The sequence below is a fragment of the Octopus sinensis genome, linkage group LG18 (genome assembly GCF_006345805.1).
Source record: "Octopus sinensis linkage group LG18, ASM634580v1, whole genome shotgun sequence".
Taxonomy (NCBI): Eukaryota; Metazoa; Mollusca; class Cephalopoda; order Octopoda; family Octopodidae; genus Octopus; species Octopus sinensis.
In genome coordinates, this window is record NC_043014.1 from 48,264,771 (window position 1) to 48,277,728 (window position 12,958).

Consider the following 12,958-nt stretch of genomic DNA (forward strand, 5'->3'; position numbering starts at 1 on the left):
CAACAATCCCAACAAGGTGAATGGAATGAGATGACAAAAGAAGAGCCAGGATGAGTGAGTGATGGGAGCAAGAATATGATGCTAGAAAAAGTGATATGATTCAGAAATAGATAGATTAATATATATATAATACACTAGCACTATGATCCAGCAACGCCGGGTCATAGTACTCGTGCATACATATACAGCTGCGTGTGTGCGCACATACACGCGAGTACTGTCCAAATCTCCGACCAATCCCATACAGCTAGCTGGCATTCACTCGGCGTATCGAGTTTCGGGCATTTTGATTGGGTTTTTGGATAGAAAATTCACAAAAAAGTCACTTCTATTGATTTTTTAATGGCTTTGCGGGGTGACTGGGGAAATGTAAAGATGTGTACGACCACCCTTGGACGGTTTTGAATGACCATAGAAAGTGCTAGCTCTCTAACTGAAAAATTGTGGATTTGTATAAAGGATACACACACACACAGACAAACATTTTGCCGTTTATATATATATATATATTACCACGGTATTGACCAGACTGTCGGATGTTGTTATACATCACTGGTCACAACGCACTTCACATTGTTTTAGTTTTCGAATGATGCCACCCCTACTGGCTAGGTGAGCAGGCCATCATTCTCCTGATTGGAAGGCTGTTCTGTCACAGGGTCACCCATATACAGCTGAGTGGACTAGGACAATGTGGAATGAAGTGTTTTGCTTAAGAACACAGTGCACTGCCTGGTCTGTGAAGTGAACCCATGATCTAGCAGTCGTGAGTGCAATACCCTAACCTCTAGGCCACGTGCCTTCACCATGTGTGTATATGTGTGTGTGTGTAGAGAGAGAGAGTGATATATGGATAGTAATAGCTATTTCTTTACTTTACTACCCACAAGGGGCTAAACACAGAGAGGACAAACAAGGACAGACAAACGGATTAAGTCGATTATATCGACCCCAGTGCGTAACTGGTGCTTATTTTATCGACCCCGAAAGGATGAAAGGCAAAGTCGACCTTGGCGGAATTTGAACTCAGAATGTAGTGGCAGACGAAATACCGCTAAGCATTTCGCCCGGCGTGCTAACGTTTCTGCCAGCTCACCACCTTATATGGTTAGTAATAGCATTAGACAATGGTAAAGCATAAGTGATGGATGTCAATAAAGAATGGCCCAGGTGGGGAGCATGATGATGACTTGAAGTACAGGAAAGTTGATGGCAGAGCGTATCAATTACAAACTCATGTGATGGAGGCCTTGTGATGGACTTGAAAGGTACTAACGAGGATTGTGGTTGGAAGGGTTGCATATGGGTCGATCCAGTACCATCCCTTGTTCCATGGGTGGTACAGCGCAATGAAAAGAGATCAACTGCTACCAGTAGTTGCATAGGCAGCATAGTACAATGAATGGAAGAGAGAGGGAGAGGGAGTGATAGAGAGATGAGATGATGACAGAGAAGTTGGGGAGACAGTAGACGTAAACTCAACTGGGACATATTGATTGAAATATTCATAATGTACCGCTATCACTAGCAGCAATTTTTAGCATTAATTTTTGCTCTGCTTACAATGGTCGGCAGGTCTTCTCCAGCACTACTTGTTGCCAATTAACTCGGCCTTTTTTCTCTCCACTATTAAACCCAGCATCATCATCATCATCGTCATCATTTAACGTCTGCTTTCTGTGCTAGCATGAGGTGGACGATTTCACTGAGGGCTGGCGAACCAGAAGGCTGCACCAGGCTCCAGTCTTGATCTGGCAGAGTTTCTACAGCTGGATGCCCTTCCTAACGCCAACCACTCCGAGAGTGTAGTGGGTGCTTTTACGTGCCGCCGGCACGAGGGCGAGTTTGGTGGTACTGGCAACGGCCACGCCCAAATGGTGCTTTTTATGTGCCACCTGCACAGGAGCCAGTCCAGCGGCACTGGCGACGACCTTGCTCGAATGTTTCACGTGCCACCAGCACAAGTGCTAAAATCAATCTTAACCACTGCCCCTCTTGTCTCCCCGAGTTTTCTTCTTCTGTGGGTTCCATTCTCATTCATCACATGTGCATACCAGCAGCAGTCTCTTCTCTTACATACTACATCTGATTTTACTTATGCCCAGTTTTTTTCTCAGCTCATTTAGTATTCATTTGAACTCTGGCATTCATGCATACTAACATTACACAGTCAATGGAGTATACTCTTTACTCTTTTGCTTGTTTCAGTCATTTGACTGCGGCCATGCTGGAGCACCGCCTTTAATCGAGCAACTCGACCTCGGGACTTATTCTTTTGTAAGCCCAGTACTTTATTCTATCGTCTCTTTTTGCCGAACCGCTAAGTAACGGGGACATAAACACACCAGCATCGGTTGTCAAGCAATGCTAGGGGGACAAACACAGATACACAAACACACACACGCATATATATATATATATATATATACGACGGTTCTTTCAGTTTCCGTCTACCAAATCCACTCACAAGGCTTTGGTCGGCCCGAGGCTATAGTAGAAGACACTTGCCTAAGGTGCCACGCAGTGGGACTGAACCCGGAACCATGTGGCTGGTAAACAAGCTACTTACCACACAGTATGTTCATTTCTTTCTAACCTTCACAAGTCTTCTGTATTTAGGACCATATTTCTCTATCACACAGCATCGTGGTTTATACACAAGCATCATACAGTCTGCTTTTTGCTCAAAGGGTGAAATACTTTATAACTTGCAGAGTTCAAAGCTCCTTAAACATTATTTAATTAATTTTTATCCTATTTACTTTACTTTCAGAATATCCATCTCTGTTGCTAATTAATGGTTGGTTAGTTCATGTTAATCCTTTAAGGAGCATAATACTGGTTTCTTGGTCTCCGTGGAATATATATTCCTCTTCAGACAGTCATGCTGGTCCATCACAAAATTGCTTGTTTTTACCAGATGAGTGAACTGGAACAAAATATATTGCGGAGATGTACTTGCATAGCAAGTGATTTGATCTGAGTGAGATCTTGTGCTGAAATGAAAACAATTGCAGCGTGGAAGGTGTTTGTAAGCCATTTAAGAAACACACAAAAGCCGTTCGATTCACTTCAACATTTAAGTTTAATTTTTCAAAATATTTTTGTCAGTGAACAGGTCGCAGTCTTAAAGCGACAAAAATATTTTGACAAATTAAACTTAAATGTTGAAGTGAATCAAACGGCTTTTGTGTGTTTCTTAAATGGTATACAAACACCTTCCACGCTGCAATTGTTAAAAAGCACCATCCGTTCGTGGCCGTTGCCAGCCTCGTCTGGCACCTGTGCCGGTGGCACGTAAAAAGCACCATCTGATCGTGGCCGTTTGCCAGCCTCGTCTGGCACCTGTGCTGGTGGCACGTAAAAAGCACCCACTACACTCACGGAATGGTTGGCGTTAGGAAGGGCATCCAGCCGTAGAAACATTGCCAGATCAGACTGGACCTGGTGCAGCCTTCTGGTTTCCCAGACCCCAGTTGAACCGTCCAACCCATGCTAGCATGGAAAGCGGACGCTAAACGATGATGATGATGATGATGCCTAGTCCTGAAATCAAAACCACAATCTTACGATCACGAGTCCAACATTGTTACCACTAAGCCATGCTCCACCAAATTTAGCTTACATAGGTAACAGAAATTATCAACTACTTCTGTTCGATTTGTCCCTTTTGCTGCATCCTTTCAAGTTATGTACTAGTGCTTGCAGCTCTTGGTATTGTTGGTGATTGTCCACATCACAGAGTGATTCAAAAATAGATTTTCTAAATTTGGCAATCTGCACTTTCTGTTGATTGTTCTTTTGAAATACCACTAAAACATTTAATATGGTTGTGTTGAGCAGGTATTCTAAAGCAATCTTGTGATACCATCTGATGGTTTTTCTGAGAGGTATGAAGTACCATAAATCCTTGAGTATTGTACGCCCTTGAGTATAATACACAGGGGGTTTTTAGCGGGCTGCACTTTTGAAAAACCTAAACCTTGTGTATAATACACACCCCTTCTCTAACTTGAGTCAACTCGGTCTATATAACATCCTTGTTTTGTAAAAATGTATATGGTAACGCCCTTTATTATTACTGTATATATAACATAATGCAAACGTGTAGCTTTTTTGTGCATTTTGTTTGCAGAAAATAAAGAAATAACAGTAATAACATTTAATAAATGTTGCTTACTGCAAGTTATGGATGATTCTTTTATGACTTCATTGCTTTCAGGCTTAGCTTAAGGTATTTTCGTGCCCGACATCACAAAATGTGTCTGAATAAACATTGCCGGACAGCAAATAGAGACTCGGACATTGCTTAGAAAATATTTTTAATTTTTAACCTTGTATATAGTACACAGTAGGAATTTTGACCTTTAAATTTTGGAGAAAAAATGCGAATTATACTCAAGGATTTACGGTAGCTTGCCATTTGAATAGAGATACCTATTCCCTGTTTTATCAAATCATCATCATCATCATCTTCGTTTAGCGTCTGCTTTCCATGCTAGCATGGATTGGACGGTTCAACTGGGGTCTGTGAAGCCAGAAGGCTGCACCAGGCCCAGTCTGATCTGGCAGTGTTTCTACGGCTGGATGCCCTTCCTAACGCCAACCACTCCGTGAGTGTAGTGGGTGCTTTTTATGTGTCACCGGCACAGGTGCCTGACGAGGCTGGCATACAGGCAACGATCGGATGGTGCTTTTTACGTGCCACCGGCACAGGGGCCACGCGAGGCTGGCAACGGCCACAATTGCATGGTGCCTTTTACGTGCCACCGCCACGAGGCCAGTCGGGACGGCGCTGGCAATGGCCACGTTCGGATGGTTCTCTTACGTACCACTGGCACTAAGCCACCCCGACTGGCTTCGTGCCGGTGGCACATCGTAGCTGAGAATTATTTCTGGCTTCCTTCCTTCCACATCATTCACTCTTTGCCCTGTTTCCCTGAAGCTAAGGTTGTGTTTTTCTAGATAACAATACCACATCACACCTATCCTTCCACTTTGCCACTACAATTCCATTATTTTGTTGCATGCCAATAATATGTCCTTTATGGAGCCTTGTGCTTAAAACATATTTTGGGGTTGCCCTTTCTATTTGATCCTAGTGTGACCACAAGGTAGGTTTTATGCGTTAGCAATTCTTTTGCTAAATCAATGGATACATATATAAGTTATCTGTGGCTTTTGTCCTGCCTGCTCCTTCATAATCCTTAGTAAGATCTAATACTATTTGGATTGCATGAGTATGTTCATCTGCATGAGTATTACTCTTTACTCTTTTACTTGTTTCGGTCATTTGACTGCGGCCATGCTGGAGCACCACCTTTAGTCGAGCAAATCGACCCCGGGACTTATTCTTTGTAAGCCCAGTACTTATTCTATCGATCTCTTTTGCCGAACTGCTAAGTGATGGGGGACGTAAACACCATCCGTCCGTGGCCGTTTGCCAGCTCTGTCTGGCACCTGTGCAGGTGGCACGTAAAAAACACCCACTACACTCACGGAGTGGTTGGCGTTAGGAAGGGCATCCAGCCGTAGAAACACTGCCAGATCAGACTGGGCCTGGTGCAGCCTTCTGGCTTCCCAGACCCCAGTTGAACCGTCCAACCCATGCTAGCATGGAAAGCGGACGCTAAATGATGATGATGATGATATATATATATATATATATATATATATATATATATATATATATATATATATATATATCCCAGATTCATAATCTCTGTATTTTTCTATGTGGATAAAAAATTTTTTTTTTTTAAAGTTACAAATTAAGAAATTGCAGTGGAGGTTGGGGATAAATTAAAATTTGGGTAACACGATTTCTGGGCAAAATCATATTAACCCACTTTTATACAATGAAACAATACACAGTTTGTGATCCTTCTTAAGTTACAGAAAGCACTTTCATACAAATCCATGCAAATTGTATCCTCCCCACTTTACTTTTAAACAAACAATAACTTTCATTATATCGGTAATCAGTTCACTATATATATCAGCTGTACTAATTCTGCCCACAAAAAGGAACAAATAATACAATATAGCTGTAGGTCATAACACCCTGGCAACGCTGGGTTGCATTGCTAGTAATAGATAAAGGTGAATTATTTACAGCAGTCCTGAGAAATTAAAATTACACTCATTAATACTAATATTATTTAATTTCTTACTATTAACTGCTGCCTTATTATCAGCTAGATTAGATGTAGTAGAGTATATGAATTTCATGGTATGCCCACTAAATATCCTACTGTATCTACAAGAAGGGGGAAAATGCTTGTCTTAATGCCCTAAAGAATATTCCTGGTATATCCATGGCTACGAGAATTCCAAAAGGGATGTTAAACCATATAATATTTCACTTACAAAATCTAATTCTACCCATTTTGTTGTCGTTATTGAGATCAATATTGTTGATGTTACATCAATTTATTCTCCTGTTGTCATTCGATGTAACAATTTTCCCCATGGTTAAATTTGTTGTCTTATTATAACATCAAATTGGAGTCTAATTCTGTAATTTTCTACTCTCACATTCGAATCAGGAGAATTTCAGGATTTATTATTTTGGTTATTCATTCTGTGACTGTCATATCCTTATCAATTGTTTTATTGTCGATATACAATTCATTTCCCGTGCTTATTATTACAACATCTCATTTGGTTATTTGTTACACACATATACACCCACACACACATATATATATATATATATATATAAAGTCATGCAGCAAAGTCATTTATAAAAATCCATTCATAAGGAAAAAACGAAAAGGAATATCTAAAGAAGTGAACTGCTTCCAGTAGGAGTATTCTAAATAGATAAGGTATGTAAAAGTTTGGTGTAAAAGGAGAGAAGAAACCAAGTGTTACATTCCTAATGTATGTATACCTATTTCTTTACTACCCGCAAGGGGCTAAACACAGAAGGGACAAACAAGGACAGACAAAGGGATTAAGTCGATTACATCGACCCCAGTGCGTAACTGGTACTTAATTTATCAACCCCGAAAGGATGAAAGGCGAAGTTGACCTCGGCGGATTTGAACTCTGAACATAACGGCAGACGAAATATGGCTACGCATTTCGCCCGGTGTGCTAATGTTTCTGCCAGCTCACCATCATATAATGTATGTATACCTCTGATTAAAGAGATGAGCTTATTCATACCTGCACATACCTTTGGCTTATGTGTTAGTCCCGTCTATGACTATACACACCTGGCAAATGTATTAGTCCTATCTATAGTTATACACATCTAGTTACTATGTTAGTCCCATTTATAGCTACTTACACAACCTGGCTAACGTGTTCCATCCATAACTGTATACACCCCCTGGCTAATGTGTTAGCCCCATTTTTTGCTACACACTCTTCTGAGCTCCTGTATTAGTACCTTCTATAGTTACACACACCTCCTAGCTAATGTGTTAGTCCCATCTGTTATACATACGCACACACCACCTAGCTAATATGTTAGTATCATCTATAGTACCACATCTTTCGGTTATTGTGTTCATCCTGTCTACAGTGACATATTCCTCATGGCTAGTGTATTAGTCCCACTAGTGTATTAGCTATACCCACCTCCTGGTTAATAATGTTTTCTCTCATCCATAACTACTTACACCTCCTGTCTTATGTAAGGCCTGTCCCTAGCTTCACACTTACCTGGATAATGTGTTACTTTCATCCATTACTACATGTACCTTAGGGCTAATGAGTTGATTAGTTGATCATCACGACCACCCCTATAATACATCCATTTCATATAAATTCACTTATGACTGACCACTTGCAGCTAATGTTGTTATTTTTCATTTTATATCATCTCTATATATATATAAGTGGCAAAATGTCTGTCTGTCTGTGTGTGTGTCCTTTATACAAATCCACAATTTTTCAGTTAGAGGGCTTGCACTTTCTATGGTCATTCAAAACCGTTCAAGGGTGGTCGTGCACATCTTTACATTTCCCCAGTCACCCTGCAAAGCCATTAAAAAATCAATAGATGTGACTTTTTTGTGAATTTTCTGTCCAAAAACCCAATCAAAATGCCCGAAACTTGATACGCCAATTGAATGCCAGCTAGCTGTATGTGATTGGTCAGAGATTTGGACAGTACTGCTTTTTTATATGAGTAATAAGGCATTTCAATAGAACATATTTACTCCCGGGAATTACTGGGTACACCAGCTAGTAATTTATAAACTAGTTCTGTCATTGGCTAAAAATCCCTGATAGGTTAATCATTGGTACTCTGCATTTTTAATGGTAACAGTGACAGAGAGTGTTTGTTACTCATAGCTGAACAAATATCACAAAGGGTACAATAGCCGAGACGTTGTAACTATAACAACCAAGTTGATGACACTAGTCTGAATATATCATTGTTTAACCCTTTCATTACTGTATTTATTTTGAGATACTCTGTGTTTCTCTTAATTATTTTAAATATAACAAAGAATTTAGTAAAATAACTTAGTTGTCATTAAGCTAGTGTTAGGAACATAAAATGTGACTAAGGTTTCGTGGAAGATTTTTATTCAAAACTTATGAAAACAAGACATTTGTACTACAGAGCCAGAGCCGGTTTCAGCCGGGTTGGTAACGAAAGGGTTAAGAATTGTTTCTCTGTTATATATTTTAACCCTTTTGTTACTATATTTCTGTTGAGATGCTCTGTGTTTCTTTCAATTAATTTTGAATTAATAAAGAATTTAGTAAAATAACTCAATTATCATTAAGCTAGTGTTAGGAACATATATTATGACTAAGTTTTGGTGGAAGATTTTAATTCAAAACTTATGAAAACAAGACATTTGTACTACAGAGCCAGAGGTGGTTTTAGCTGGGTTGGTATCAAAAGGGTTAGGAATTGTGTCTTTGTTATATATTTTAACCCTTTCATTACTGTAATTCAAAACTTAGTTATCATTAAGCTAGTGTTAGGAACATATATTACAACTAAGTTTTGGTGGAAGATTTTAATTCAAAACTTATGAAAACAAGACATTTGTACTACAGAGCCAGAGCCAGTTTCAGCCGGGTTGGTAACAAAAGGGTTAACCTTCTCAGCACTGGGCCCCTGTGTCTAATTTGACCCTCCACCTGGGTTCTGCATTTACAAACCTAGAGTAACGACTACAGGCAAACTAATGGACAGAATCAGCTGCATCTTCTTTTCCTACGTGTGTTGTTCATTACTGCTTTACTGGCAATTCAGCCGAGATTACTGTTAACCCTTTAGCATTCAGATTTCTCTGTCAAATGTAATGCTTATTTATTCTTATTGTTTGTAATCTTCTATATATATAAACAGCAAAATGTCTGTGTGCGTGTCCTTTATACAAATCCACAATTTTTCAGTTAGAGGGTTCGCACTTTCTATGGTCATTCAAAACCAGCCAAGGGTGGTCGTGCACATCTTTACATTTCCCCAGTCACCCTGCAAAGCCATTAAAAATTCAATAGAAGTGACTTTTTTGTGAATTTTCTATCCAAAACCCAACCAAAGTGCACAAAACTTGATACACCAATTGAATGCCAGCTAGCTGTATGTGATTGGTCGGAGATTTGGACAGTACTCGCGTGTATGTGCGCATGCACGCAGCTGTATATGCATGCACTAGCACTATGACCCGGCAACGCCTGATCATCGTGCTAGTCAATTATATAATATCTTGTAACTTCAAGATTTTGATGAGGTGATTGTTTATATTTAGAATGACCTTGTAGGGTTTGTGTAGGAGGCTGAATCATCTGGCCAGTTTGAACGTAAAACAAGCAGAATATCTGAGCCAGTTAAATGCCGGTTAATGGCTGGTTAAATGCTAAAGGGTTAAACTATTCCTGCAATTGTGGGAACACAGCATAATGGGGTAAATAATGATAATTTCTGATGGAGACTGTTGGATACAGTGGCAGAGTTGTTGTGACTATAACAACCAAGAATAAGACACTAGCGTGAATATATATATATCAGTGGTGTGTAATAACAATGTATTGAGTACTAAATCATCTGAGAGATTTAGCTGCTGTTTCTAACAGGTTTAGTGACCATCTGGAGGCTTGCTTGTTGGCTCAGTCTTCCAGAGTTGATCATCATATGCATTGGGGTTGCTTCAAATAGCCATACCCTTTCTCACTTTCAAAGCTAAGAAGGAAAAAAAAATTGAATCACAGGCACAGGTATGGCTGTATAGTAAGAAGTTTGCTTCTTAACCCTCATGGTTCTGGGTTCTGTCCCACTGCATGGCACCTTAGACAAATGTTTTCTACAATAGCCTTGGGCCAACCAAAGCCTTGTGTGTGGATTTGGTATATGGAAACTGAAAGAAACCCATCGTGTATGTGTGTATATATTGTGTGTGTGTGTGTTTGTCCCCCCACTGTCACTTGATGAGCAGTGTTGGTATGTTTACATCCCTGTAACTTCGAGGTTTGAGAATAGAGACCAATCAAATAAGTACTAGGCTATAAAAAAAAGACTAGTACTGGGTTCAGTTCCTTTAACCAAAATTTCTTCAAGGCGGTGCCCCAGCATGGCCATAGTCGGATGACTAAAACAAGTAAACGATAAAGTACCCAAGTAAGAAAATCCAATCATCATCATCATAGGCGTAGGAGTGGCTGTGTGGTAAGTAGCTTGCTTACCAACCACATGGTTCTAGGTTCAGTCCCACTGCGTGGCACCTTGGGCAAGTGTCTTCTACTATAGCCTCGGGCCAACCAAAGCCTTGAGTGTGGATTTGGTAGATGGAAACTGAAAGAAGCCCATCATATATATATATATATATATATATATATATGTGTGTGTGTGTGTCTGTCTGTGTTTGTCCCCCCAACATCGCTTGACAACCGATGCTGATGTGTTTATGTCCCTGTAACTTAGCGCTTCGGCAAAAGAGAACCGATAGAATAAGTACTAGGCTTACAAAGAATAAGTCCTGGGGTCGATTTGCTCGACTAAAGGCGGTGCTCCAGCATGGCCACAGTCACATGACTGAAACAAATAAATAAAGAAAAGAATAAAAAGAATCATCATCATCATCATCATCATTTTTCTTCGTTTTTTTTCTTTTGTTCTTAATGTTTGTTACATGCTGGATTAAGTTGGAAGGGACATGTTTCACCTGCTAGTTCACTCCTTCATTGCCTTTCTCCTTTGCTCACAAACACACACACAGACACAGAGGGAGAGAGAAAGAGAGAGGGGAGAGAGCATGAGAAAGAGAGATAGTGTGAGAGAGCGTGTGCAAGGCAGAAGAAGCTATGTCCTGTTGTTAATAGATTTTTTTAGTATTTCTAACTAGCTGACTTTCATAGCAACCTTTCTTTGTTTGTTTTCAGATCTATTTTTCCTGAAATGGCCTTGTCAAAGCCTGATCCTACCCCAGAATTTGTTGATATAGAAGAATCCTATCTTTGCATTTCTTGCAAAAATGTTTTAAAGAATGCTATGATGACACGATGTGGCCACCGCATCTGTATGGAATGTGCTGACAATTTGTTGAAAATTGTGGACAGTGTACCATGTCCTGCAAATGAGGAAGATTGTGTTACTTTGAGAAAATTTGAGGTTTGTATATTGAACTGTTTCAAAATTTCGTTTTCTTACAATTTACAACTTCCTCAATCTCACTCACATATCACATTTTTGACTGTATCAAATTTGTATTGTCATTTTGAGTAACTAGTTAACAGGGTAGTAGTTGGGTAGCTGTGACACAGTTGTATAGCTGTAACACAATTGTGTATCTGTGACCATCATACCTTTTATTTAGACATATATGTATCTATTTATCTATCTATCTTTCTGTCTGTCTACATATACATTTAAACCTATATATACATGTATATATTTATACACGTATATATATATATATATATATATATATATATATATATATATATATAGTGGAGGCGCAATGGCCCAGTGGTTAAGGCAGCGGACTCACGGTTGTAGGATCGCAGTTTCGATTACCAGATTGGGCGTTGTGAGTGTTTATCGAGCGAAAACACCTAAAGCTCCACGAGGCTCTGGCAGGGGGTGGTGGCGATCCCTGCTGTACTCTTTCACCACAACTTTCTCTCACTCTTTCTTCTATTGGCCTGCTCGCTTAGCCAGTGGGGTGGCGTCATTTGAAGGCTAAAACAATGCGAAGCGCATTGTGACTGGTGATGTGTAGCAACATCTGATAGCTTGGTCGGTCACGGTGATCACAGTGATATAAAAATATACGCGTATATATATATATATATATATATATATATATATATATATATATATATACACTCTCTCTTTACCCTTTTACATGTTTCAGTCATTTGACTGCAGCCATGCTGGAGCACCACCTTTAGTCGAGCGAATCGACTCCGGGATTTATTGTTTGTAAGCCTAGTACTTATTCTATCGGTCTCTTTTGCCGAACCACTAAGTTACATGTATATATATATGTATGTATTTATGTATGTGTGTGTATATATATATATATACATCATGGTCATCATCAATTAACGTCGCTTTCCATGCTGGCATGGGTTGGACGTTTTGACTGAGGTCTGTAGATTCAGCAGCTGCACCATGCTCCAATCTTGATCTGGCAATGTTTCTACAGCTGGATGCCCTTCCTAACACCAACCACACTGAGAGTGTAGTGGGTGATATATATATATATACATACATGTGAGTATATACATGTGTGTATATATTATTGATCTCTAGCCACTAAACCTTTTTTTTATTTTCTCTCTGTTTTTTTCTGTGTTCCTTTCTGTTGAAGAGCATAAGCTCGAAATGTTAAAGACTTTCTCGCTTCCCGAGCGTTAAACTAATACATCTGTTTGTTGTTTACACAACCAATAACTTTGTTACAGGCAGGATGTAAATTTAGTCCTTCATATTGTAAAAACAGCAAAAGAAATGGGTTTACTAATTTATATTTTATTTGTG

The 12,958-nt window shown here is 39.5% G+C and overlaps 1 protein-coding gene across 2 annotated transcripts in view; it reads left to right on the forward strand.

Annotated features, from left to right (window-relative positions):
• LOC115221196 (TNF receptor-associated factor 3) overlaps positions 1–12,958 on the forward strand; it is a 47,670-nt gene that overhangs the window by 12,987 nt on the left and 21,725 nt on the right. For both annotated transcript variants that reach the window (XM_029791350.2, XM_036511011.1), the window contains exon 2: positions 11,356–11,584. In XM_029791350.2, coding sequence (XP_029647210.1) covers positions 11,372–11,584 — 213 coding nt within the window. In that variant the 5' untranslated portion in view covers positions 11,356–11,371. The remainder of the gene's footprint in view (positions 1–11,355; positions 11,585–12,958) is intronic.